General features: G+C 55.8%; 1 protein-coding gene across 2 annotated transcripts; it reads left to right on the top strand.

The window, feature by feature from the left end:
• Positions 1 to 26,143, top strand: MELTF (melanotransferrin). 2 transcript variants are annotated; one of them, XM_061194317.1, is made up of 16 exons: positions 1 to 157; positions 1,948 to 2,102; positions 3,219 to 3,318; positions 5,547 to 5,729; positions 7,818 to 7,974; positions 9,122 to 9,189; positions 12,196 to 12,383; positions 13,108 to 13,288; positions 13,973 to 14,124; positions 16,631 to 16,727; positions 17,703 to 17,897; positions 18,845 to 18,974; positions 19,101 to 19,168; positions 20,954 to 21,141; positions 23,257 to 23,455; positions 23,903 to 26,143. In XM_061194317.1, exons 1-16 carry the CDS (start codon positions 109 to 111, stop codon positions 23,983 to 23,985), a joined length of 2,193 nt encoding a protein of 730 aa, XP_061050300.1. In that variant the 5' UTR covers positions 1 to 108; the 3' UTR covers positions 23,986 to 26,143. The 2 variants fall into 2 exon arrangements, with proteins under 2 accessions (XP_061050300.1, XP_061050299.1); XM_061194316.1 differs by having other exon boundaries at positions 18,845 to 19,001.
• Positions 26,144 to 26,643: the final 500 nt, after the last annotated feature.

The raw sequence follows: 26,643 nt of genomic DNA, 5'->3' as shown, positions 1-26,643 counted from the left end.
TGCCAGGGAAGAAGGAGGAAGAAAGCTCCGGCTGCTGTTGACCCACTTGGACCCACACCTAGGCAAAACCCGCGCCAAACCCAGCCCCAGCTAGCTCTAGACTGCGCCATGCGGGGCCCCAGCGTGGCTCTGTGGCTCATCCTGGCTCTGCGCACTGGTGAGACCCCGCCGCCCGGCCCTGGGAGTAGGAGCTGGGCCGGGGGTCCTGGAGTTCTCCAGACACACACCCACCCACCCACCCACCCAGGAGGGTCCCGCGGGCTGGAAAAAGTGTCCTGAACCTTTGTCTCCCAGGAAAGGGGGGAGGCTAGAGAGGCGCGAGGCGCGAAGAAGGACGGGGGAGGGAACGAGCACTGACCCGGGCAGACCAGGATGTCTGGAGGGCTTCTTGGAGGAAGGAGAGGCGCGGGCAGAGGCGTGGAGGGGAGAGCCCTGGAGTGTCGGGGGGGAGGTCCGGAGGGTGAATGCTCTTGATGGGCGAGGAAGCCCAAGGAGGGTTTGGGAGCCAGAACGGCTCTACTTCTTCTGAGCCCCCGTGGGGAGGGAGGCGGGAGAAGATTCGGAGGGATTGGAGGGGAGGAGGAGGGAGATACTGCCCGGGAGACGGCTCCAGGGCGCCCTGCATGGATAGGGGGTGGGAGGCGCAGACCGGGACTCCTCGCGTCAGCACGGGCAGCTCCCAAGGGAGTCACGGTCCCGGACGCTGAGACGTGAGGCCGGACCTCCGGGAGCGGCTCGCGGGGGCCGCGGGCGGAGGCTGCTGGAAGGATGGCTTCAAGCCAAGCCACCGCTCTGACCTCGTCAGTATGAAAAATGGACCTGCCACCCCGGTCCGGGCCCGGCAGTTGCTAGGCCTACCAGGGTGCAGCCTTGGAGCACTAGAGAGGGCGAGGGCACCTCCACATTCCAGGGGGCCACCCAGAGCTGGGGGAGGCGGAGGGGGCCAAAGGGAGGCTGTAGAGGAACCGGCAGTCTTGACCCTTGGGGTGGGGATGGAAAGCACAGGCTGCCTTGAGAGGGTCCCTGGCGGGTGGAAATGGACCCAAAACCTCAGGTTTCCCAGGAGCACAGGCATCCCTAGCAGGGCTGGCTGGGAGGGTGAGTGGTGGAGGAGCTCGGGTCTGCAAAGACAGCAACCTCAGGGAGCTGGGCACCACTTCTGCTGGGCCCCCAGGATCCCCAGATCACGGGACCCAAGAGGGTCCCCATCAGGAGGAGGGGCCTAAGAGGCAGTCCACTGAGGACCTTGTGTCCTGGCTCTACAGAGGTTTACTTACAACGCAGAAGGTGGTTTCCTCATCTGCTTTCTCAGATGACAAAACAGGCTCAGAGAGGTCAAATAGGTTACCTGAAGTCACCAGCTGGAGGAGCAGGAACTTGAACCCAACCTGCTGACTCCTCAGCCTCCCCTTGTCAGGGGCCTGGCACTGTGCCCACAGAGGGTAGGTCTGCAGGGGGCATAATCACAGATGCTCCAAAGGGTGCAAGGCTCCTCAAGGGCAGCCACAACCTCTTCCCAGTCTCATGTCCCAGTTCATGAGGAGGGCCCAGGGACACCACTGAGTGAGAGAACCCAGTCCAGCACCCTCTTGCTGGAGACACACAGGCCCAAGAGGGGCAGGAAACAGCCAGTGCTCCTTCCACCCACCAGGCTGTGCTCCAGGCCAGGGAGGGGTGGGCGGGGGAAGCCCAGCTGCTACCTAGGGAAACCCTCCCTGGCCTATGCAAAGGGCCCGGCTCTGAGCCTCGCTGGGCAAGTGCAGGGAGTGCATGGCCCACGCACAGCTTTGCCAGTGAGCCCGGCCCCCTCCCAGCCTGTGACGCCTCTTTGTGCCCCAGTACCCCACAGTGAGAGGGCAGGGCTGATGCACAGGACTGGTTATACGTGCTGACGGGACACATGGGCTGGGGCTGCTGGAGCCGGGCCTCACTGTCCCCCGTCCCCAGCACTCGGAGGGATGGAGGTGCGATGGTGCACCATCTCAGACCCGGAGCAGCAGAAGTGCAGTGACATGAGCAAGGCCTTCCAGCAAGCCAGCATCCAGCCCTCCCTCCTGTGCATCCAGGGCACCTCAGCTGACCACTGCCTCCAGCTCATCACGGTGGGTCCTCTCCCTTCCGCTCTGCACAGACGAGAGGGCTCTGACTCAGGAGGGAGCGCACAATGGCCTCATTCACCGGGAAAGGCTCCGGAGTCCTCCCCACCGCCAGGGCCGGGCGATAGGATCTCCTGAGTTTCCCCAGCAACAAGGGCCAGCTTGTTTCCTGCCCAGGCCCTGGGAGGCCCAGGGAGGGCCCTGCTCAGGGCGCCGGTGGGGAAAGGTGTCTGAGAGGCAGAGTTTCCTTGCACAGAGCCCCTCTACATGGGGGACATGACCCGCCCCACCCAGGGGAGCCCAGACAGCAGACCCCTCCGTGGCCCATGGCAGTTACTCACTCCTTGGAGTTTTCCAGAACTGGGCTTGTGTGTTTTCTGGGGCAGGAGGAACAGGGCCAGCAGTCCTGGGTGAGTGCATGGTGGGTGGGAGAGCTGTTCTGAGGGGCAGGAGATCTGCTAACTGGCACGGACTAAATTAAGAGGCAGGACTTCAGTACAGGACAAGGGGTGGAGAGAAGCACTGGGGGCAAACACAAGGGGACCCGGGTTTCCATTCCAGCTTAGCCCCTGGTGTGCCCCCAGAGCTAATCCTGTCACCATCCATGTGGCCAAGGGCTTGGGCCAGGCTCCACCGTGAGGGTGGAAACCAATTATGTTGAACTATCATTTTACCCGTGGACCCCATTTGTGTTTTAAAACAAAAAGGAAACAATTGAAGAGGATACTTGTAGGATTCAATCTGCATCTTAGAGAGAAAACCCGAGAAACAGGTTAGTAGCAGAGGCAGGGGGTTGAGAAACAAGAAAGTGAGGGAGACTCACTTTTCACTACTTTTCATTTTGTGCTGTCTGATTTTTAACTATGTGTAGTCCTATAAAATTAATATTTTTAAAATAACATAATTATAAAAACAAGGTGAGCCCTTGGTCCTGGTCGGGGGAGACCCCTAGGCCCTGGTGGGGAGGGGCCTGAGAGGCTGAGCCAGGACAGGGCTCCCAGGCCAGATGAAGAGGACCGCGTGGACCTCCAGGGCTTTTCAAGGGGCCCTGGGCAGGTGTCCCTGAGCTCCTGGCTGAGTGCCCCTGGGGCCAGGCTGCACTGACCCACCTGTTCCCAGCAGGCCCGGGAAGCTGACGCCATCACTCTGGATGGAGGAGCCATTTACGAGGCGGGGAAGGAGCACGGCCTGAAGCCCGTGGTGGGCGAGGTGTATGATCAAGGTCAGAGGGCCAAGTGGGAGGGGACTGGAAGGAGAGAGGAGGCCACTCAGCAGTATGTCCTTGCTGGGCCTGGCCCGACCCTGCAGCCCCCTTAGCTGGTCAGTAGTCCTGTCCCCAGAGCCGGGGGTGCTAGAGACAAGAAGGGCTGACCTGAGTTTGTTCTTCCTCATGGGGAGCCCAGCAGCCCCCTAACCGTCACCCACAAGCTCTTACTGAGGGGCTACCCCATGCCTGGTGTAGTGCGGGGCATGATTGCCAGGTGAACGAGGCATCAGTGATGCCCAGCTCCCCGCACTCTCCAGTGCCCTCTGTCAGATGCAGCGTGGAGTGGGAATGGGGCCAGACAGGAAGTGGTGTCTAGGATCTGTAGAGCCCAACAGACCAAGAAGGAATCCCAGTTCTGCCTCTTCCTGTCATCTTGTGTGACCTTGAACAACTTCCACTTCCTTGACCATAAAATCAGGATAGAGGTCCCTGCCCTGTCACATGGATTAAGTGAGCCGGTCTGTGTGCACCTGACACGTGGTGTGTGCTCAGAAATGTGCGTTTCTTTGCCCCAGCCCTGCACTCACACCAGACATGCCTCTGGCACAGCCTGCCCTTTGGATACCCACCCCTCGCTTCTACCTGTCCAGTGCCCAGCGTCTGCCACAGCCCAGCTCAGCTGTCACCTCCAAAGAGCTCCCCTGGGCCCTCCCACCCCTGCAAAGGGCCTCTCTTTGCTGCTTTCCAGAGCACTGACTCACTCTACAAGGTCCTTTCCCCTCTGTCTGTTTTTTTTGTCCTCACCACAGCGAGTCCCCTGAGGCAAGCCTGGTCTTCATCCTTGTATACCCCTGGTGCCTGGTACCCAGCACGGGGCCTCGCTTGGTCACCTGTTGAATTGATGACTGTCAGATGACACAGGACACAGTCCAACCCTGCAAACCAGCCAGGCTTTCCACTCAATGGCCAGAAACAGCCATGCCTCATGGGCCCCAAACACAGCTCTTCCTTTTTAATTAATTCAGCACATTCATTGAGCACCTACTACATGCCAGTCATGAGCATAGAGTAGTAAGCAAGAGAACCCATCCCTGCCCTCAAATAGCAAGAGTCACATAGTAAATAAACACCAAAAACTGTAGTTACAAATGTGCTGGGTGTTGTGAAGGAAGTAAAGGCCATGAGGGAGAAGATAAGGGCTGTGGAAGACCGGCTAAAATAGAGCAGACAGGAGGGCTTCTCTGGAGAGGTGACATTAAAGTTGCACTCTGAAAAGTGTCCCAAGTAGAAAAGAGCTTGGTGATCTCAAGAAACTAGAAAGAGAGTGGGGAGTCAGAGGGTGGGACCAGACAGGCTGCTTAGGTTGACAGGGGCCAGGCTCAGGGGTGCAAGAAATAACACTGGCTTGGTTTTCTAGAACTCAGCTTCGTTATGATCATGGGCATCTGACCACCCCCGGGCAGTCGTGTACATGTCTGTGTGTGATGGATGCCCTCTGGTCATCAGTCCCATAGAGGAGTCATCCCTGTCTTGTCTGAATGGCCTCTTCCAGGCAACCTCTGGCCCAGGGGAATCTTTTGCAAGGCTGTAGACCCTCGCCCACCCACATGCACCCCATTCGGGTCTTGAGTGATTTGGGGCCAAATCGTTCGTGTTTCTCTGCTTCTCTGTGTGTGAGTGAGTGTCTGTGTGTCTGTCTCTCTCTGTCTCTACCCCTTCATCCCTGGCCCAGCACTGAGAAATCACTTTTTCTAATCTGAGGGAAGTCCCTGCCCTGCTCCCTCTGCTTCTCCCAACCACCCTTCTTCCCATAACGTGATACCATTCCCTCACATCCTCTAAGTTCTCCTAAGGGGCTAGACTTCTGGAAAATGAAAGACTTGCAGGCTACTTCTGCTTTTGGTCTGGCTACAGAGCTCCCTTGATGTGTGCAAATGTAGACCCGGCTGAGTGCCAGCTGGCTCGGGCAGGACAAGGGGGAAATTAATGAATGAATTAACATCTCAAGATAATAGCTACCGCAGAGGCTGGAGGGGGCGGGGTCTTGTGTTACAACACGTGGATTGCACCCACTTGCTCTCTTGGTACTAGAATGCCATGCACGCACGCACGTGCACATCCACATACGTGCACGCATACGCACATGCATCCGTGCACACCCCCGCACCCTCCTCCCGCAGCCTTCCCAGGCAGGGTCCCAGCCTCCTTCCCACCCTCACTCCTCTCCTTTCCCCTCCTCCTAGAGGTTGGTACCTCCTATTATGCCGTGGCTGTGGTGAAGAGGGGCTCCCCCGTGACCATCAACACCCTGAAAGGCGTGACGTCCTGCCACACGGGCATCAACCGGACGGTGGGCTGGAACGTGCCCGTGGGCTACCTGGTGGAGAGTGGCCGCCTCTCGGTGATGGGCTGCGATGTGCTCAAAGGTGAGGGCTTGGCCGCCAGCGGCTTCTCCCGCAGGGGCTCTGCGTTTCCCCTTGTGGGACAGCCTCCCTCCGGGCTCACCTTCACTGCGCCTCCTTTAAAGGGCAGCACAGCCGCCTCCCCTGGGCCTCCCCGGACCCCTCATCGATGGCATCACTCCCTCCTGTCCGCTGGCCGGCCTGGTGTTGTCCCCACTTACATTTCCGCGTGGTTGGCTCCTCCAGGCACTCAACCCTCACTCACTCCTCCCGGGGCCCCGGCACAGCCAAGCACGGGGCCTGCAGGCCCACCCCGCGGGAGGCAGCGAATCGCCCGGGAGCACCTTTCCCCTGGTGTAGACGTGGTCGCCCTTGCCACGAATGTGTCCTTAGCTTGACGGGGTCAGAAGCCGTGTTCTTTCAGGACCCAAACAAGCTGCGGACTTGCGCCCAGAAAGCTCACAAGTGGCTCATCAGAGACCCGCCGCTGATTCACAGGTGGTGAGAATAGGGCCATCCTGCAAGCAGCGTGTGCCCCGTGAAAGTTGAGCGAGGGCAGGAGGTGCTGAGGGGACCTGGCTGGGAGCCCAGAGCCCTGGTTCTGGTGACCTGGACCCTGCGAGGATGCAGGTCACCTTTTCCCGGTCACCTGCTGGCCACCCAGCTGTGTCAGTCTGAGGTGGCCCCTGACACATGACCACCACCGTCTCAAACTGCCCTCTTGGGACCACACCACCCCTTGAGGAGAGTTTCAGGCGTCCCCAGACCCCTTGTTCCTGAGTGTGCTGCTTCCGGGTTTGCTCCGCACATAGGCGAGCACCTCGTCTCTCAGAGCCCAGACTTCGCTGTGGGTACATGTGAGTTTACACCCTGGCTCAGCGTGACCTGCCCTCAGAAGGATTACTCCGCACACTGAACTTCAGTTTCCTCACCTGTAAAATGGGGAAATTAACACTTACTCCAATGCTGTGGGGTTGGGAGGACTGGGATAATCTACACAGCATCTTTGCAGAATGCACGGCACAGGGGCTGTGCTCACTGCAGGGAGCTGCCGTTATTATGAGCTCAGCTTCCATCCCTCCCGGTCAATGTGGTGCACACACACGTGCACGCATACACACAGGCACACATGCACAAACCCACACACGCACATACACGTGCATGCATACACACATGCACACGTGCACAAACCCACACACGCACATACACACATGTGCACGCATACACACATGCACAAACCCACACACGTGTGCACATGTGCACGCATACGCGGGCACGCCCATCCGTGCAGGCACAGACCCACACACTACACACAGGCATGCTGCCCCCACCTGCACACACACAAACACGTGGATACTCTACCCCCATACAGCACCGCGCACAAGGGCCTGGAAGCCATGTCCTCTCAGACGGCGCCCAGCTGTGGGAGGTTTACCAGTCATTTGGCACATTTATTAAATATCCACTCCCCTGCGAGGATGCAGAAAGACCAAGAAAGGAACCTGCCCTGGAAGAGCTTGGTTTAGCCGAGCACAGTGCAACTGGCTCACCCTACATGGCACTAGGGGGTCCTTGGGCGCAGGATAAATATTTGCCAGGAGGGTGGACTCGGGGCCTGGGCGCTGGTAAGGGCCCCAGAATCCTGCAGATCCTGAATTCGTCCCCAGCCAGGCCTCCTTCTCTGCTGTTTCCCTCCCCTCCCTGTGTTTTGAGAAGTGTAGTCTATCAAATTAATTATACTCTTTAAGTAATCATTTATTTCCCTACTTTCACTGATTACATGTAACTCCTTCTGAAGTGAAACCCTCAGTGAGAACACTATCTGGCTGATGGTTGTCCTGTGTGGCCATTTGGGGGTAAATGTTTTACCCCCTGAGCCATTTTTAAATAACAGCAGTCACTCTCCGACGCCCACACTTTTGTGGCCCCCGTATGGGAACCACTGAGCAGATCCAGCGCTCCAGTTTTGCTCAGACTGAAGCCTGGGGAGTCCAGCTGGGTCCCTGGGGAGCCCAGCCCTCCTGACTCCAACCCGAGTGGCCTGAGCGCTCCCTGGAGGATGGGGCGGGGTCTGATGCTGTGTGACCGACCCCCTCTGCCTCTTTCCCACAGCTGTCAGCGACTATTTTGGGGGCAGCTGCGTCCCCGGGGCAGGAGAGACCAGTTACTCAGAGTCCCTCTGTCGACTCTGCCGGGGCAACACCGCCGGGGAAGGGGTGTGTGACAAGAGCCCCCTGGAGAGATACTACGACTACAGCGGGGCCTTCCGGTGAGAGGGGCTGGGATGGGGCCACAAGCGCTGGGGAAAAACACCTCGGCACAGGGAGGGCCCCTGGGGGAGTGGCGATGTCAGCTGCCTCTCATCAAAGCACCCTTTATATAGTCCATGTGCCTGGTTAGTTTAAAAACCTCAAACTGGTATGTGCCAGGCAGGATTTGCTCATAAAATCAACATGTTTGGTATATTTAGAGAAGTAAGGGCTCAGAGAGAAGAAAATGTCCAAAACAGCCTTTGGCTGCTCCCAGGTCCCCGTTCTGGTGTCTGAGACCTGGAGGGAGGATGCTGGAGTGGGGGAGCATGGGGGCGACCCCCGAGGCTTGACGCTCAGGGCTGGCCTCTCTCTGCCCCTCTTCAGGTTGGCACTTTAGAGCAGCCCTCCATGGAGACAAGAGAGTCTCTAACTGCTTGTGGTGCCCTTCCATCTGTCCACAAAGGAGGAAACACCGATGGGGGCTGGCATGGGAGTCTCCCAGGTCCCTCTGACTGCCCTGGCCACAGTGTTTCCACCTGGAACCCGAGAGCCTGCTGGGGCCCCATGCCCCAGGGTGTAATAAGGGAAATGCAGTTTGGGGCACAGAGAGAAAAACAGTTCGTGGTCCTCCAAGCCAGAGACTCTCTCCCACCCCATCTCTCCTGGTGTCATCCCCCCAGTCCAGTCCCTGCTTGTTTGCTGGCTGTAGGGACCCAGGCAGCCCCTTTGCCTAGTAGGCCCTGACCTGCCTCCCTCACTGGGCAGTGACAGATAGAGGATCCACGAAGTCCTGGTCCCTTCCACTCAGGGTTTTTGGTATGACCTCAGGGGTCATCTTCAACACATCCTGAGTGTTAAGGCTGCTGATCAAGCAGCTGCCATATGAGCACCCCCTCCTATCAGGCCCCAAGCTCAGCTGTAGAGGATCTATACGGATTATAAAGAATCTCTCCCTACGGGAGCCACTTTCTCATCCCCACTTTACAGGCGATAGAGGCTAGGAGGGCTCCACCACTTGCCAAAACCACACGGCCAACAAACTGGGGAACTGGAACCCAGGACAGCATGACTGCGAAACCCGTGCCCTCTGTGACCCCACCCCCCATGGCCCAGGCCAGACCTCCCGAGGTGGAGGATGGCAGCTCATTGGTTCCACCTGCGCAGGTGCCTGGCAGAAGGGGCCGGGGACGTGGCCTTTGTGAAGCACAGCACGGTGCTGGAGAACACAGACGGTGAGTGGATGGGCTGCCCCCAGCAGCGGATCTCAGGCCCCATAACCCTCCCTGACAGAAAGAAAGAGGTGGGGCTCACCGATGGAGCTCAGCTGCTCTGCGGGCAAGGGGACCGGGTGAGCGGCTCTGCCCCGCTCTGATAACGTTTCGGCCTTGGGTTCCGTTTCCGTGTGAAGATTCTGCTTTTGAAGAACAAAAGTTTGCAAACCTCTGCACTAGCTGTCATCTACTGTCCCTTCCAGCCTTTGGTCCTTTTCCTGAAGAAGCCATCCCTTATCCCTGGACGAGGACTTATTAAAGATGGGTTGGTGTTAGGTGTTGATCCATTATACCACTGTCATTTTAAAATTTTTAGATTTTGAAATAATTGAGCTTTAGAAAAGTTGCAAGAATAATTCAAAGAACCCCCATTTATTCTTTATCCAGATTCCAGCTTTGAGCATTTGCCACATGGAATTGATCATTCTTTCTATACGTGTGTGTGTGTTTCCGAACCATTTGAGAATATGTTTGCCCACATCACACCCTTTAATACTTTAGTGCATGTTTCCTAAGAACAAGGTGATGTGGACCTCACCATAGCGCAGTTATCAAATTCAGGAAATGTAACATCGACACAATGTTTAAGCTACAGTCCACGTTCCAGATTCACTAATTGTCCCAATTCTGTCCTTCGTAGCAATTTTTTCAGGCCAGGGCCTGATCTTTGATCACACATGGTATTTAGCTTTTAGGTTGCTTTAGTTTCCTTTAACTTCGAACAGTTTCTCAATCTTTGTTTTTAGTGACATTGACATTTTTGGAGAGTCAGGCCAGTTATTTTATAGAATGTACCCTAATTTGGATTTGCCTAAGAATCTTCTAGGTTTTTTTTAATTGAGGTATAATTTACATACAGTAAAATGCACCCTTTTTGAAGTACTGTTCTATGAGTTTTGCCAAAAACATACTGTTGAATAACCACCACCACAATCAAGATAGTGACTGTGGCAGACCTTTCACCCCAAAAGTTCCTTCATACCCCTTTCTGGTCAATCCCTTCCAGCCTCCTCCCTGATGCCCACCAGTCAGACTTTTGTCTCTACACTTTTGCCTGTTCCATAATGTCTAATCATTGTCTTTTTTAAAGAATCATCTCTTTTTTTTTGTTAATCTTTCCTTTTAAATCAGAAGGTCCATCATATAGTCTGACATTCATGAAGGCAAACAACATGAACCAGATTTGAGAAAAAACTGATCTGAAAAAGGAGACATAGGATTGTCTTCAGAGCAGGACGATCCTATGATGAGTCAAGCAAACGAGAATTTGGAAGATGGAGAAAGAATTAGGGGTGTATTGGGTTAAACCCATCTCTTTTAAAATGTTGATGATAGTCTAAGGAAACCTAAGGAAGTAATTTTTTAAAGAGTTGTCTTCAGGCAAAAAGGTTGGTAAGAGCAAAAGAGTGGAATTGACATAAATGTGCAAAGTAGTGAAGTAATATGGTTTTAATTGTCCCTAGTGAAGAAAAACAGGAGTGGCAGATCGAAATACCTAAATGATGCATTTGTCTCGAGGGAAGGCCAAATGATCCCTTGGAGCTCTACTGCAAAGGTTTTGCAGCAGTTTATAAATAGAGGAAAGTTGGGGAGTGGGGAGAGAATGACACTAATTGTTGAGAGTGCTATAAATTATCATGCAGTCATTAAAAATGACCTTTATGGACTTTTCCAAACTATTACTCTCTTGGTTTTCTGGTTTATTTTTAAATAGTGAATAGAGTGTTCATGATCGCACAAATTATCTTTTTCCCTCCTATTTTCTAGCAGAGGTTTATCCTCCTCATTTTAAAATTTAGAAGTCATTAAAATATTGTTATGTAGGGCCATCTGTGGTATATCTTATTGCATGAGTTACAATCCTTGAAATTCGTCTTCTTTTTTTTTTTTTTTTTTTTTAAATTTATTTATTTATTTTTGGCTGTGTTGGGTCTTCGTTTCTGTGCAAGGGCTTTCTCCAGTTGTGGTGAGCGGGGGCCACTCTTCATCGCGGTGCGCGGGCCTTTTACTGTCGCGGCCTCTCTTGTTGCGGAGCACAGGCTGCAGACGCGCAGGCTCAGTAGTTGTGGCTCACGGGCATAGCTGCTCCGCGGCATGTGGGATCTTCCCGGACCGGGGCACAAACCCGTGTCCCCTGCATTGACAGGCGGATTCCTAACCACTGCGCCACCAGGGAAGCCCGAAATTCGTCTTCTTAATATTCCTATTTGGTGTTGATATTCACTCTTATAAATGAGTTTTATGGAAAGCTTCCAGTAAAAATATTTTTAAATAAGTAGGATGCAAAATTGCCTATCATGTATGTCCTTAACCATATTTAAAATAGTTAGAAAATAGAATAGAAAAAAAAGGACATGGAGGAAAAATACCAAAATATTAATAGCTGGAGTTGTGGCTGAAGCTTTGGGAATTTACCCTCTTCTCTCTGGGCCACGATTCTGGTGAATTCTGTCGGGGTTTGTTTCCACCATGGCCCCCCCGTCCCCTGCCCTCTACTCAGGGCTAAATTTAGTGCCAGACGGCAGTGGTGAACTCCTGACACATTTCTCTCTCTCATCCTAAGCTTCTCTTACTTTCTTACTCTTTTTACCTTTAATGAGCAGTTCTGTTTATATATATTGTGTTATTGTCAGAGATCTCAAATCCATTTTATTACTAGAAATTGGTGACAAATAAAAAATGTAAGTAAATAGACACAGTCTACAGAGACACCTGGTTTTGTACGGTGCAGCCACCAAGCTCCTCTTCATTCTGAGTTCTGGTCTCACCTCCTGGTGTGGTTCTGGGTTCTCACTTCTTGGTGTGGTTCTGGTTCTCACCTCCCATAAGGGTTTCTTTTCACTGTGGGCCTGTGGCCATGAAACCCTAAGCTCTCCCCAGCCTCCCTCTCGAGGGTCCTGCCTGATGTCCCCACCAAGCCCCACCCAGGACAGGAGTTGGCTCACCACAGGATTCCCATCTTCCCAGGGAAAACCCTGCCCTCCTGGGGCCAGACGCTGCTGTCACAGAACTTCGAGCTGCTGTGCCGGGATGGCAGCCGGGCTGACGTCACTGAATGGAGGCGATGCCACCTGGCTCGGGTGCCTGCTCATGCCGTGGTGGTCCGAGCCGACACAGATGGGGGTCTCATCTTCCGGCTGCTCAACGAAGGCCAGGTGAGTTCAGGGCACCCCACACAGCTTCTCAGGGTGATGCTGGACCTTCTCGTCTCTCACCGGGGTTGGAGCTCAGAGCCATCCTGGGGCTGGGCCAGCCAGACTAGGAGGGGCAGGACCCAGAGGCCCTCCCCTGGGACAGACCCCAGCTGGGGAGCCAGACCTCTGTGGCCTTCAACCTCAGGCCAACTCAGAGTGAAGAAGGGACCAACTGTGCCAGCTGGCAGCGAGGAGGGCTGGCCAGAGTGGGGAGACCAGGGGACTCAGGCACCCCTCAGAGAAAGCTCCTGGTACTTGTGGCGCTTAAAACCAAAATCAGAACATATGAGCAAATAAACTAAATGTCAAAGTATACCATTCATTAAATGTGGTGAATAATGTTTTGCTGAAGCCGCTGCTTGCAAGAGCAGCAAGTTTCTGCCCGTGGGCCACACCAGCTTTAGTTAGTTTTGCTCATCCATACCACCGATGCTCAGCCCCACTGCTTGTGCTGAGTACCATCGCACACCTGGGCCACGAGCCACGTGTTCAACCGGCTGAGTATGAGAAGGCAGAATGCACCGGGGGGAGCACAGGGGAAGGAGGGAGGCGGAGCCTCACCTGGTCCTCAGAGTGGGCGCCTGGCCTGAGAGCCCAGGAAGAAGGAAATGGTGGCTGAAATGGGAGGAAAGGATTCGCCCCTGCAGCTCCTCACCAGCCCACACCCCAACCCCTTGACATACAGCGCCTGTTCAACCATGAGGGCAGCAGCTTCCAGATGTTCAGCTCTGAGGCCTACGGCCAGAAGAACCTGCTGTTCAAAGACTCCACCTCCGAGCTGGTGCCCATCGCCACGCAGACCTACGAGGCATGGCTGGGCCGCGAGTACCTGCATGCCATGAAGGGTCTCCTCTGTGACCCCAACCGTAAGTCCAGCTGTCTCTTCTCCCGCCGGCCCTCGCCTCACTGCAGGCGTGGCCAGGCCTTCTGGAGAGGTGGCCAAAGGAGGACACTCACCCCAGAAGGTGTGTGTGTCTCTTGGCCTCGATGGGAACCTGTTGCTTCCACCTTCCTGCCTCTGGGGGTAGGGGAAGAAGACTCTCTGGAGTCGCATGGCCTGCTGTACCCTGGAAACCCCACCTGTTCCAGGGGGTGGGATCCAGACCCGAAGGGTCTCCTTGCCCCTCCATACAGAATGTGTCAAGTCCTGTCATTCTCCCTCCACCGTGCCTCACTCCTCCTCACCACATGGCCACAGCCCTGGCTCTGGCACTGTCTCTCTCCTGGACCCTTAAAGTAGTCTACAAATGGCTTTTGCATCTATCCCCCGCCCCCGCGTATCCACCACCTACAGCCAGGGAGATGGTATGCCAGGCCTGTATTGTATACACGACAGCCATGATCTGCCTCGAGCGTCCTCACAGCCCCTTGAAAGAGGTTCGGTGGTCCCCTTTCTGGGTAAGGAAACAGGATCAGGTGGTGAAATAACTTACCCCTTGTAGCTAACCAGGGAAAGAGCCAGAATTTCCCTTGGGTCTGGCTCCAGGCTCCTCCTGCTGAGGGCCAGCCCCGAGGCAGGCCAGCGTGACCACACGCCCACACCCAAACAGAGCTGCCCCACTACCTGCGCTGGTGTGTGCTGTCCACGCCCGAGATCCAGAAGTGCGGAGACATGGCTGTGGCCTTCAGCCGGCAGAGGCTCAAGCCGGAGATCCAGTGTGTGTCCGCCGCGTCCCCCCAGCGCTGCATGGAACAGATCCAGGTGGGAGCCGTGTCGAGAGGGGCAGAGCAGGCCAGGTGGGTGGGCAGGGGCAGTGCCTGGGATGGTTGGTCCTTCCCGGCCCTCCCTCTGTCCCACCTGGTCTGGAGGACACAGGGCAGCCTGGGGAGGAGAAGAAAGTCTCCCATGACAACGCCACAGAGGAGGGGGAAGAGGAAGTGGCCGCAGGAAACAGGCACCCCACCCGGGGGGCGGGGCAGAGGGGGGCTCCCCCGCACTGAGCAAGTGGGCAGGGGGCAGAAGGACCGTGAGACTGGCTCAGCTTGGCACTAATGACCCTGTGGCCTTGGGCAAGCCCCTTCCCCTTTCTGAGTCTCAGTTTCCCCTTGTGCACAATACGGGGTGGCCTTGGCTCATCATTTATTAAACTGCAAGCCAGTCAGAAATACATTTTCCATCAATCACAGTCTAGTACACAGAAACTGTTCTTTCAGATATAAACATGTAAAAATATGTATCCGCTATAGAGAGATATGAAGCCAAACAGTACTTATCTTTACTAAGTACAATGTACGCTGATAGTCTCTGGGGTAGTCTATCCTAGTCTTTTTTTTTTTAAGCTTGTCATGGCCCATTAAATTGACTAAGCCTTCGTTAATATGCCTGCCACCTGTAGTTAAAAGCACAGGCCGTGTCTCTGAAAGCCCATTCAGCTCTGTCCTGCTTCGCTTCTCTGACTGGAGACTGAGACCAGGAGTGGGAGACGCGCCCGAGGCCCTGCAGTCAGGGATGAAGTCCTACAGGGTTCTCCTCCACCCCTGGGTTCCTGGACTCATTTCCTCCTGCTTTTCAAGAGCTACTAGGTGGGAGCTGATGGTGAGGAGCCCTTTTCAAGGTGGTCCCCGAGTGCAGGCCAAGTCACAGCCCCTCAGGTGCGTCCACCCTGCCCCAGCCAGGCAGCACATGGCTCGAGAAGAGGCGAGTGGGCAGGAAGGACAGGGGCCCGGGATCGTGACGCTAACAGTCTCATAAGCACACACTTCCTATGTACCTCGCACTGTGCTAAGCCTTCGTGTGGGTCTCCTCAGGTAATCCTCACAACGACCCTGTGGGGTGGATATGATTACTATCGTAAGTGGAGACTGGGGCTGGGAGAGGCTGAGGAAGTAACTTGCCCCAGGTCACCCAGCTCAAGGGCGGGGGAGCCCCTATCCCCAGGGGTTGACGAGAGCCGGATGTGGCACCGAGGGAGGGGAGCCCAGCGGGGATTGAGGAAGGGGGACTTAGCGGTGGGGACTCTTTTCCTAACCCTGGGCAGGCTGTCCTGTGGAGGAGAGGCTGTTCCAGGGGCACCAGAGCAGGGAGAGATGCAGGGAGATGCAACTGTCTCCAGGCACAATCCTTCTCTCCACCTGAGCTCACAGAGGGCCAAGGGGCTGCGCAGGGTCCTGTGGGGAGAGGAGTAGATTTGGGGGGGGGGGTCCCTGAGAACCCCAGCCAAAGGCTCAGAGATCCTCAGTTCTAACTTCTAAGGTTCTCAGAGGTGATGTCCAGTGTAGCTCTAACACCCATTTCCTGTCTGACCACAGTGATGCAGGCAAAGAAGGGTCAGCTGGCCCAACCCCTGGGCTGTGGGTTAGGGTCTGGTTTCCTCCCCGGCACCACACCACTGTGGACAAGGTCTACGTGGGAACAAAAGGGGTCCCCCAGAGAGGCACCCTCCAGACTCAAAACATCAATGCCACTGCCCGTTATTCCATCGTCATAACCTCATGCCTCTGGCCCTGAACAGCATCAGGCACCTTCCTGGGGTGCCGGTGTCCCCTCTGTCCCCGGGCCCCAGCTTCTTCCCTTGGGGTATGGCTTGATTATCAGTTAACCTCTTGGCAGGGTCTGAGGAGCCACCTGTCCAGAGACTTCAGAATGGACACGCGGGGTGGGGTGCAGGTGACCTGGAGGGCTCTAGAGGTTTCTGAGGGAGGAGGGTCCTGGGCCCCTCCTGCTGGCATCTGAGGCAGGGCTCTATCCCTCAACCCTGGAGCCTCCTCCCACAGACCCTGAGACTGCCGTCTTTTCAGACCTGGCTCATTCATCCATTCACGTACGCGTTTGAGAAATATGTATTGCATTCGTGCTGTGTGCCAGCCCTTGGCCAGGTGCTGGGGATGCAGTACAGTGCCCCAGGTCTCTGAGGCTGGCAAGCCGTGGGGAGACCCACACCGAGCATGAGAGCAGGCATTGTGCTAGGTTCTGCTCAGAACAGGGCCTGGCAACAGGAGACCCTCAGAAAACACTTGCTGAAAGATTGAAAGACACCCATGAATGGTGGTGGTTTGTTTCAGGCCTCTGGTCCTCCAAACACCTCTCTTGCCTGCCCATCTTCACAAGGAGAGGAAGGGGCAGCTAGGGCAAGATGGGGTTCCCAGGGGAAGGGAGCCTGAGGCCAAAGTCCCCGAGAGACCCAGCCTTGGCGCCTCTGTCAGATCCCGACACCCAGAGCTGCCCTGGGGCCCACTCTAGCCTGGCCACTCTTTCTGTCCCCCTGCAGGCTGGGCAAATCGATGCTGTGACCCTGAAGGGCCAGGACATTTACACAGCGGGGAAGATATACGGCCTGGTTCCAGCAGCCGGGGAGCACTATGCCCGTGAGTGCAGGTGCCAGCCACCTGGCCTCTGCTGGGAGGTGGTTGATAATTTTATATTTATAAAAACGACTCATCAGAGCCTTTCTCCCTGGGCCAGTTGCTGTCTATCACAGGCAAGCCACTCTGGCCCCGGGCACAGTGTGCCCAGCCAGTCACTGGAAGTCTGGCAGGCTTTGGAGAACTTTCTGTAAAGGGTCAGAGAGTAAACACTTCAGGCTCTGCAGGCCACATACAGACTCTGCTGCATGTTCCTCTTCTTCTTCTTTTTTCTTTTTAACAACCCTTTAAAAATATAAAAATTATTTTTAACTTGCAACTCAGGCTGTACAAAAACAGGCTGAGTAATTTGCCAAGCCCTGAACTAGAAAGCCTCCTTGGCCTCTTCCGTCCAGACCGTGTGGCTCACGGAAGGTGGCCCTGGGACCCTCCTTCCTGTCGGCTCATGAACACCTTCTCAGTGGCCTGGGCCAGGACCCAGGTGCTCTGTGCTGAGGTCTAGTGACCTCAGGTCTTCTCCACTTGGACGTGAAAACTCTCCCATCTTAGGGAAAGCGCTTCTGCAGCCTCAGCTATGCCTCCACCTTTCTCCCAGGGGGTGAGAAAAATACCACCTGAGTGTAAGGAAAGAAAAAACTCCTCTGGGTGAAGACTGTTGGAGGGTGCACAGAATGCTGAAAAGTGGAGCCCCACGGGCTGCTTCTCAGCAGTGAGGGGACACGCAGGGGTCCCGCTGCTGGATGTGCGCCCTGAACACCCACCCGGCCCTTGGCCTGGGTGCTCCTGAGCCCAGGCAGCCAAGGCCTAGTACCAGCGGGTAGAGGCGTATGGGGCCAGGACCACTGCTCTGAGGTCAAGAGCGGCAAGAGGGAACGGGTTTGAGGGAAGAAGCGCCCCGTCGGGATCCGGCCCTGACTCTTGCTCAGCCGAGGCCACTAAGCATTCGATGAGGGGCCTCACTGGTGTCCCCTCCCCCAGCGGAGGACAGGAGCAACTCGTACTTCGTGGTGGCCGTGGTGAAGCGGAACAGCTCCTATGCCTTCACCCTGGATGAGCTGCGGGGCAAGCGCTCCTGCCACCCAGGCTTCGGCAGCCCTGCAGGCTGGGACATCCCCGTGGGCGCCCTTGTGCAGAGGGGCTTCATCCGGCCCAGGGACTGCGACGTCCTCACAGGTACCATCCTCTATAGACACACAGATGTGCAAGCTCTTCTTTGGGGTTGGCTGGCGTCAGGGCCAGCTCTGAGGGCTGGGGTCCTCTCCCAGCAGGAGAGGAGAAGGCAGCCCCAGAGAGATTTCCTCTTCCTCCTTGACATGCCCCTTGCTCTTGGGAAGGCTGGGGAATATTCTTGGCTACACTTGACACAGTCAGGGGTGTCTGGTTCTGTCGAAGGTGCCAGTGCCCCTGCCCACCTACTCGCTCAGAGTGGAACAGTTCCAGTGGGCGTGGGGAGCAGGGCGAGTGCACTGACCCTGGGCCTGGCTGTACCACCATCCAGTCATGGGCTGTCCCCCTGGGCATCTGGGGGACCTTGTTGGAAAGTGGCCAGCCATCTGTATACGTGCTGAAGAAGACACGTTTACCAGGCACCCACCATATGCCATACACAGGGCCCTCCCTGGGTGTTAAATCATGCACATTCCTGGTGAAGGGAAGGCAGGAGGAAGCTGGCTGCACACACACCTCTGTCCTGGCTGGCACCTCCGAGGAAAAAAACACATTTTTTTTCTAACCACCCACACAAGCACATGTAAGGTGTTAGAAGTGGCTGCTCCCACTCCTAGACAGCTGGGCGGTTGCTCTGACTGGAACAGAAGAGTTTACAAGGTAGCGAGTTCCCCGTCCCCGAGGGAGTTCAAGGGAAGGCCGGGCGGCCACTTACCAGGGATTGTCAGTGGGGGTTCCTGTATCTAGACAACGTCTGCAATGCCCCCGTCCCTGTGATCCTCCCAGGAGGAGACACGCCACTCTGAGCTGGGTGGGCACTGGAGCGGATGGGTGGCCTTGAGCCATGGGGCAGGCCAGTGGGCAGATCTGTGCGGGGAGCAGCCCACCCATCTCCCCCCTGGCCGCCCTTTCTGATGCCGGCCCCTCAGCACAGCCCTTCCCCTCTGCCCCAGCGGTGAGTGAGTTCTTCAGCGCCAGCTGTGTGCCCGTGAACAACCCCAAGCACTACCCATCCTCGCTGTGCGCACTCTGCGTGGGAGACGAGCAAGGCCGCAACAAGTGTGTGGGAAACAGCCAGGAGAGGTACTACGGCTACGGTGGCGCCTTCAGGTACCTGGCGGGCCGGGAGGGGTGTGGGGAGGTGGTCCTGGGGCCAGGCACAGGCGTGGGACCTTCTGCCGACACCTGTCTTGGCTTCTTGTGTGGCAGGTGCCTGGTTGAGAATGCAGGGGACGTTGCCTTCATTAAGCACACGACTGTCTTCGACAACACGAATGGTATGTGATGGTGCTGGGACACGGCAGGGCCAGATTCTGGCGGGGCTGTTCCCCATCTCCAGCAGAATCCAGGCGCTAGATGGTGCTGGGACTGTGGGCCAAGTGGCAGCCGGGAAAGACTAAGTCTAGAAGGCTCTGCCCCTTGGGGATCCCAGGAGCCCCAAAGGCCGAGCGGTAAGAACAGACCTCAGGCCACGTATCCAAATGCACAGGTCACATGACTGTCTTTATTTGTCTGGAATCCAAATCCCCATTCCACTGAAATGGTAGAAACTCAATCAATTTGGAGAGAACCCCTTCTGGGGTGTTTATGTGGCACCCAGGTATGTGGGTAGGGGTGGCAGGGGCCTCTCTCCCCAGGGTTATCAGTTCACATCAGCATCTGGTGTTTGGTCCTGAGCAGGTCAATGCCATGCGCAGGGAAATCACTCTGCAGCCCCCAAGCCGTGTGAGGCAGGGCACACCCCCATTCACATCATACAGGTGGTTTTTTTCTCTGGAGTCACCTTCCTGGGCTCCACCTGGGAAGAAGAGCCCAGGAACTCCTCCAGGACCCCTAAGCCCCCACCTGAGGTCCTATCGGGGTGCAGGCCCTTGACCGTGCATCACTCCCCTGCCCCACCCTGTTCTCCCTCCTCAGGGAATCTATCCATTTTGAAGACTGAAAGCTGTTTCCCTTCAACACTTTATTGTTTGCATTTTCTGTATACCCTGCCTACACCCCAGGCTTTGAAACCCCAAACACTGGAGGTTAAGTCTTCTCCACTCTGTCCTAACACATCTCTTCCCAGGAACTCAGGGCAGAAAGGCAGAGGGCCCGAAGGGGAGGAGGACATTGGCGAAGGGAAAGCAAGACACGCAGGGAAAAAACATCAGTCAGTATTTCAAAACTCAGATCCCACCCTGCCTATGAAAGTCACTAAGCTGTAGACCAGTTGCCCCAACAGAGCTGGAAGGGTTCCAGGCCCTGTTGCCATACCGCCGCTCCCCTGCCAACCTCCCACCGAGAACACTGGGGATCATCCCCGAGAAGGAGGGAACCGCGTGCTCCTGCAGGAGCTGTGAGCCCTGCCTGGTCCCAGCCTGTGCCCTCTGGGGTCCTGGGCTGAGGGCTGGGGAGGAGGCGGGGCCCTTGCGAGGTTCACCTGCAGTGAGGCGACCGCCTCCCAGGGCCACTCAAATTCTTTTATCTCTGCTTGTGAGCCCACCTGGAGTTCCTCCTGGAAATACAGGAAGACATAAAAATAATGTGATTCCTAAGAGTAGTGTTTGTCAGGAAGCCTTCAGACCAACCACCTGCATCAGAATTACTGGGTTGCTAGTTTAAAATGCAGATTCCTGGGCCCCATTCTAGACCTACCTGATGAGATTCTTTGCAAGGAGGGGCCTTTGAAACTGCATCTTACAGATCCATACTTGATGTCATACCTCTTCTGGCTTGAGAACTTCAGCTCTTAGGGGAGGAGCCCATCCCACCCTGAGACCTGTAACACACAGATGGAGTTCTTTGCCGGGGAGTGATTAAGAGCCTCAGTTTCTCCACCTGTAAAACGGGAGTGATCATACAGTGCAGAGTTACATAGTGCATACTTCCTATTCCCTACGAATAACCTTATTAGCCCAGCTGGGTTCTCTCACCCTGGTAATAGAGCAGAGCAATTGAAGAATGGAGAGGGCTGGGGAGCTGGCCAGATATCACCACCCCTCCCCAGCCAAGGATTTGGGGATCCCCGAGGAGAGCAGCCTCTCTCTATTCCTCTCCCTGCCTCTGCTCCATCCCCTCAGGCCACAATTCTGAGCCCTGGGCTGCTGAGCTCATGTCGGAGGACTACGAGCTGCTGTGTCCCAATGGGGCCCGGGCCGAGGTGACCCAGTTCGCAGCCTGCAACCTGGCACAGATACCGTCCCATGCTGTCATGGTCCGGCCGGACACCAACATCTTCACTGTGTATGGACTGCTGGACAAGGCCCAGGTGAGCCAGGGCAGGGGCTGCCTCACTGGGAGGAGGGTGACAGAGGGGAGCCAAGCCCCCGGGGCACCTCAGTCTACCTGGAGCAGACTTCAGGAGAAACTGAGGAAGCCTGAGGGGAATTCTGTGATTTTCACTTAGCCGAAGCCATCCCTCCAACCACTGTGCCTTCTGTCACCTACATCATTAATTTTCCCTTCTCAGCCGGACCATTCTCACCAACATACAAACCTGCTGTTATTTCTACCATCTCGTAAAAACAAATGAACCCTCTTTTGGCCTCACATCCCCTTGTAGCCGTAATCCCACTCCCTTTTACAGCAAAACTCCTTCAAAGAGCCATCTCTACTCTGGAGTCATCAATTCCTCCTCTCCTGGTCTCTCTTAAGGATGGAGACTACTCTGGAGAGGCCCCACCAGGGCCCTGAAACTGCCTTGGTCAAGGTCGCAGTGACCCATGTTGCTGAATAGAGTGGCTGTTTCTCAGTCTGCCTCTCCCTGACTTCCCAGCAACATTGGCTGCAGTTCCCTCTTCCTGAAGTTCACCTCCTTCCTGGACGCAGTTCCCCCACTTGGTTCCCAGGGCCCCACGCTTGCCTGGCTCTCCTCCTACCTCTCTGGCCTCTCTTCCCAGTCTCCTTTGCTGGTTCTTCCTCGTTTCCCTGGCTGGTAACCACCGGAGTGCCCCAGGGTTCAATCCTAAGCCCTCTTCTCTGTCGGCACCTACATGCATATCGATCTCATCCAGCCACAGGTCATTAACTACAGTCTATATACTGATGACTCCTAAGTGTACATCCTCAGCCCTGCTTCAGTCCCACCCTTTAATCTCAAACTTGCATCTTTAACAACCACCTACTTGACATTTCAATTTCTAACAGGCATCTTGAGCTGAACAAATCAAAGTTGGACTCCTCTTTTTCCCTCCATCTTCCCCACTTCAGTGAATAGCAGCTTCAGCCTTTCCATTTCCTCAGGGGTCAGCTCAGACTCCTGTCTTCCTCTCAGACTCTACTTCCAGTGCATCAGCAAATCCTATTGGCCTAAAAACAAATACCTAAAATTTGAACCCAGGCTGTCTGACAGCAGGGCCCCTGGTTCCCAACCTCCCCCTCTATGCACCCCCGACCTGACATAGGCTGAAACTGACCTCCTTTCCCTCCACCCATAAGCGCCACAGACTCGCAGAGCCAGCTGGCTCTCCAGGCCAGTTTGTAACCTTTGAAATGATGTTTGCTCTCATCTTCCCCACAGAGTCCCTCTGTCCCAGGAGTTCTTGACTCTGGGTCCCTGGGCTTCCCCACGGGTCCCCAAACCCTGTGAAGTGATGTGGGGGAAGAGCCCTGTGTAGATGTGCCCTTTTCTGGGGAGAAGGCTGAGAGCTTTCATCAGATCCTCAAGAGGATCCATGAGTCCCCCCAGAAAGATCAATAACCACCTTACTCTTTCTTTCCCCCTTGATTGGTATTTAAAAGCTGACGTAAGCATTCGTCCATGTTCTCCTGATGTCCTGTATGTATTCATAATTTCTCACATCCCTTCTGGCCTCTTTAGTGACTCTCTGAGGGTGGGAGCCATAGCACACTCACCCCGAGGACCCCCAGCAAGGGAAGACAACAGCTGCTGCAAGAATCTCTTGGGTGCTAGGAGGGTGGGTTAGTAAAGGATACTCAACTCACCTAGTACAGAACAAAAGGCTCTCTTATGAAATCATTTGGGTTTGGGGTAAAGGACACCCATCAGATAGAGTGAGGAAGCCTGGTAGAAGAGGTTGAGGGGTGCTGAGCAGGTTTAGTAAACCTCTCGGTGATCTCAACCACATCATCTCTCATTTCTGGGTCCTTCTGCCTGTAAGGCTCAGGCTTCAGTTCTGTATCCAAGAGCTGGTTTGGTGTGATGTTTCTGAATGGCTGTCTTACTGTGGTGGCTATGGTCATCTCTTCCTCCAAATCTGCTTTGGTAACAGAGGTCAATGAGTTGTCAAGCTTATGATTTCCAAGCAGAGTCTTGGCACCTGACTTTCCTTGCTCCTTGGTGTATAAAGCTGTCAGTGGCAAGTGATACCCGGGTGACCATTTGTGAGCCCAGATGCAAAGCAGGTCTGCTGTGTGTTTCCAGGACCTGTTTGGAGATGACCACAATAAGAATGGGTTCAAAATGTTCGACTCCTCCAACTATCATGGCCAAGACCTGCTTTTCAAGGATGCCACCCTTCGGGCAGTACCTGTGGGAGAGAAAACTACTTACCGTGACTGGCTAGGCCCCGACTACGTGGCAGCTCTGGAAGGGATGCTGTCTCAGCAGTGCTCAGGCACAGGTAGGGCGCGACAGGCGGGTTCACACCCCACAGAGGAAGAGTGGGCATACTCCCCGGGCATCTTTCTAAGCCTTTCACCCAAAACCTTGAGTGAACTGAAGGGCACTCTGGGTCTTTGCAGACGATCAAGGTGAAGTGTCCTGGGAGGGTCTGAAACACTGGCTGTGGAACCCAGACAGACCTGGATGATGATTATAAATGCTAGAAATAGTCACCCAAAGAGGATTCAGGCAACGGCATAAATATACATGTAGTATAATTGTGAAAGAAATGAATATGTAAAGAAACCAGGGGAAAGAAAAATTGTAATAGGGTAGCCAGAAGGAGCCTGAGGTGAGTTTAGTGCCCGAAACTATGCTGCATCTAGTCCTGCACATGAGTGCCAGCGGGCCACAAGCAGGGCACTCGGCACTCGGAGGCCTTAACCGCCTGTGTTTAATCCCTCAGCGATCGTTGCCTCCAGCGTCTCCCTGCTCCTGCAGCTGCTCCCGCTGGCCCTCACGGCCAGCCTCCTCCAGCCCTGCCTCTGAAGCCGCTCTGGGCAAGCCTCGCCCTCCCTCGGAACGGAAACCTATTCAGAAATCTCCGTAGATAAGGCTGTTCTCCTCAGTAAATCCAGTTAACACTGCTCAGAGGGAAACGTGTGCCGGGAGAGGAAGCGTGCGAAACCACAGAGCTCCCCAGGGCTGCGATTCCAACACTGAAGCTTCTGTGATCGCTCCAGAGCGGGATAAAGAGGGATGTTACAGCAAAGCCCCCCAGCTGGACTGAGCAGGTCTCTCCCTCCTGCTGGAACCCAGCCGCTGCCTCCCCGGCGCCGCCTGTCCCTCCACTACCTGAGGCGGTGCGCTGGCCCGCCTCCCAGTCACGTCCCACCCACAGGCTGGTACAGCCGCTGCCCTGCAGATCTGCAGGCTCCCACCACACGGATCCTCACCAGCCTTGGCTTTGGAAGAGACCGGTTGCCAGGGAAACAGGCTGAACCCGAGCTTCCCACACGGCCCTCTCTGCTGGAGCTTGCCCTGCTGAGCCGCCCAGGGGGCCTGCTGAGATGACAGGCCTGCCGGCCCCTCCCTGACAGTTCCCACCTCCCCCTCTGGAGGAGGGACACCACAGCCAGCACCTCCCATCAGCCCCCGCTCCGTCTGTCCTCTGGACTCCCCATGCCAGCCTCCCCCCCAGGATGCTGTGTCTGTTCACCAAGGCATCACCAGATGAGGCTGGAGCCGGACCCCCCCGGAAGACACAGAGCTGCTGGGCACACGCAGCCCTTCGTCCTTGTCTTCTGCGGCTCAGCGCAGCACAGACCACCGGACCGCTGACTGTGCTGGGCTGGGGAGGGCAGGGAGGCCAGGGCTGGGCCCTAGGGGTGAAACCCTCAAGGGGTCCTAGGACAAAGGAAGTGCTTCTCAGTATTTTTACTAGGTGGGGGCTTGATGCAGGGTTGGGGGCCTAAAATCTTGCCTAAATACCTGTCTGTGGTAAGGACAGCAGGCCTCAGAACCGGACATGCTCTGTGTGCCCTGCCCTTTGGTGATGCACCTGCACCCGGCTCTGTCCTGGGGCTAAGCCCAGTCAGCGGGAATCCCCGCTCCTGTGTTTGCTCCCCTTAGGCGGCATCTCAGATTATCCCCTCCTACCCCAGCGTGATGTCCACTGCTCTGGAGCTACTCCTGTAGCTCTAGCAGCGGTAGTTTCCTCCAGACTGAAGGGTTCCGCCTCTAGAGCAGCCCAGTAACCTCCAGGCCCTGGAGCAGCAGGTGGCCCAGGTCGCTAAGGCAGCACGAGGCCCTCTGAAGGGCCGGGAATGGGAAGATGCCATTCTCTTTGTCAGAGAAGCTACAGGCCAGGTGAGGTGCTGCAAGGAGCTCCGTCTCCTCAGCTGTGAGCCCGGGGTCTCCTCACCCAGCCGTGCACTGACTGGGCCCGAGGGCCACTCACTCCAAAGGAAGGGTCCCTCCTTCCCATCCCCTTCGAGTCAGTGGAAAGTGTCTGGAGCGGGTCTCCATGATCGATCGCCACGGTTGTCTGAGGAGCAAGAAAAAGTTTCCAGAACTGCCAGCTCTTACTCTGAACTCTGCTCCCTGAAAAAAGTAAGAAGCAAGAGAAGAAACAGGAGCGAGCCACCCTCGTCAACAGACGGGGAGCCGCGTGGGCCTGGAGCTATTTGCATCTCAGTCTGCGGGGGCTCTGGGGATGCTGAAGACAGGCTGGGCTCCCAGCACTTCGCCGCCACCCGTGGGCGCTGGGATGGATCCCTTCCACTCTCAGCAGGGAGCGAGGCCGCCGGCAGTGTCCCAGCCGTGGTCACATGGTCCCGAGGAGTCCTGGCCCCCACCCCACTGTGAGGAGCCAGGAGGAACCGGCTTCAGCTACCCAGTGTGTGCCCTCTTCACTGGGGGAGCAAGTGATTCTTCTCTGACCTGATGATTGTTTGATTTTTTTTTTTTTTTTAAGGGAGATCTGTGCAGTGAGAAGTGTATTTCTGTGTGGCCGCCCTGGGCCAGGGTGGTGCCCAGGGTGCAACCCTGTACTGTGAGCCTGCCGAGGGTGTGACCTGTGGGAGTCTGATTGTCAGGTGACAGCAGGGGGGCCACTGCTGGGTTAATGCTAATGAAAGATGTTGGTTTGTTTTTTAAATAAAGCCAAACAGCCCTGCACCTGCTGAGGCTTGGATTCTGATAGAAACCTGCCGCTGACGATTAGTTTTTTCCTCTTAGGTGGTCAGAGGCCTACGTGCCCCAGGCCATCCCCCTGCCACCCAGAATGGCAGATTCCACTCGGAGCCAGAGTCAGGAACCAGCCAGGGCCTCCAGCCAGGGAGGCCCCCAACTCCCTTCTCCAGTATGGACTGGTTCTCTGGCCTTAGCCGTCCCAGCACATCCCGGCTGTCTCCACCCTCTCGGCCTCTTAGGTGTCCGTTCCTCTGGGGACCAGGTACAGAGCAGGATGCAGACTTCTCCACCGCCCCTGCCCTATGTCTCCAAAATAAATCACCCACACCTTTCCTCTGGCTGCCAGCTCACTGGAGGAAAGGAGGGGTCAGTCCTCACGGCGGGCTCTCTGGCCTGTACTGAAGTGTGGTGAGTGGGCTGCTCTTGGCCGCTGCCCTACGCCCGCTTAGGGAGTGGAGGTTCTCTGGGCTCCCCTCTCCCACAGCTCCTGCCCTTCATTCTGCCCCAAGGCCT

This window comes from Eubalaena glacialis, chromosome 6 (assembly GCF_028564815.1).
Source record: "Eubalaena glacialis isolate mEubGla1 chromosome 6, mEubGla1.1.hap2.+ XY, whole genome shotgun sequence".
Lineage (NCBI taxonomy): Eukaryota > Metazoa > Chordata > Mammalia > Artiodactyla > Balaenidae > Eubalaena > Eubalaena glacialis.
The sequence above is the reverse complement of the archived record's forward strand: the minus strand, read 5'-3'. Positions and strand labels throughout refer to the sequence as shown.

Bases quoted from the DNA above. Each gene is read 5' to 3' on its own strand.
- MELTF (XM_061194316.1), top strand. From the start codon at position 109: ATGCGGGGCCCCAGCGTGGCTCTGTGGCTCATCCTGGCTCTGCGCACT. The intron at 16,728-17,702 runs GTGAGTGCAGGT...CCCCTCCCCCAG, and splicing joins AGCCGGGGAGCACTATGCCC to CGGAGGACAGGAGCAACTCG. The intron at 19,002-19,100 runs GTACCTGGCGGG...CTTGTGTGGCAG, and splicing joins GGCTACGGTGGCGCCTTCAG to GTGCCTGGTTGAGAATGCAG.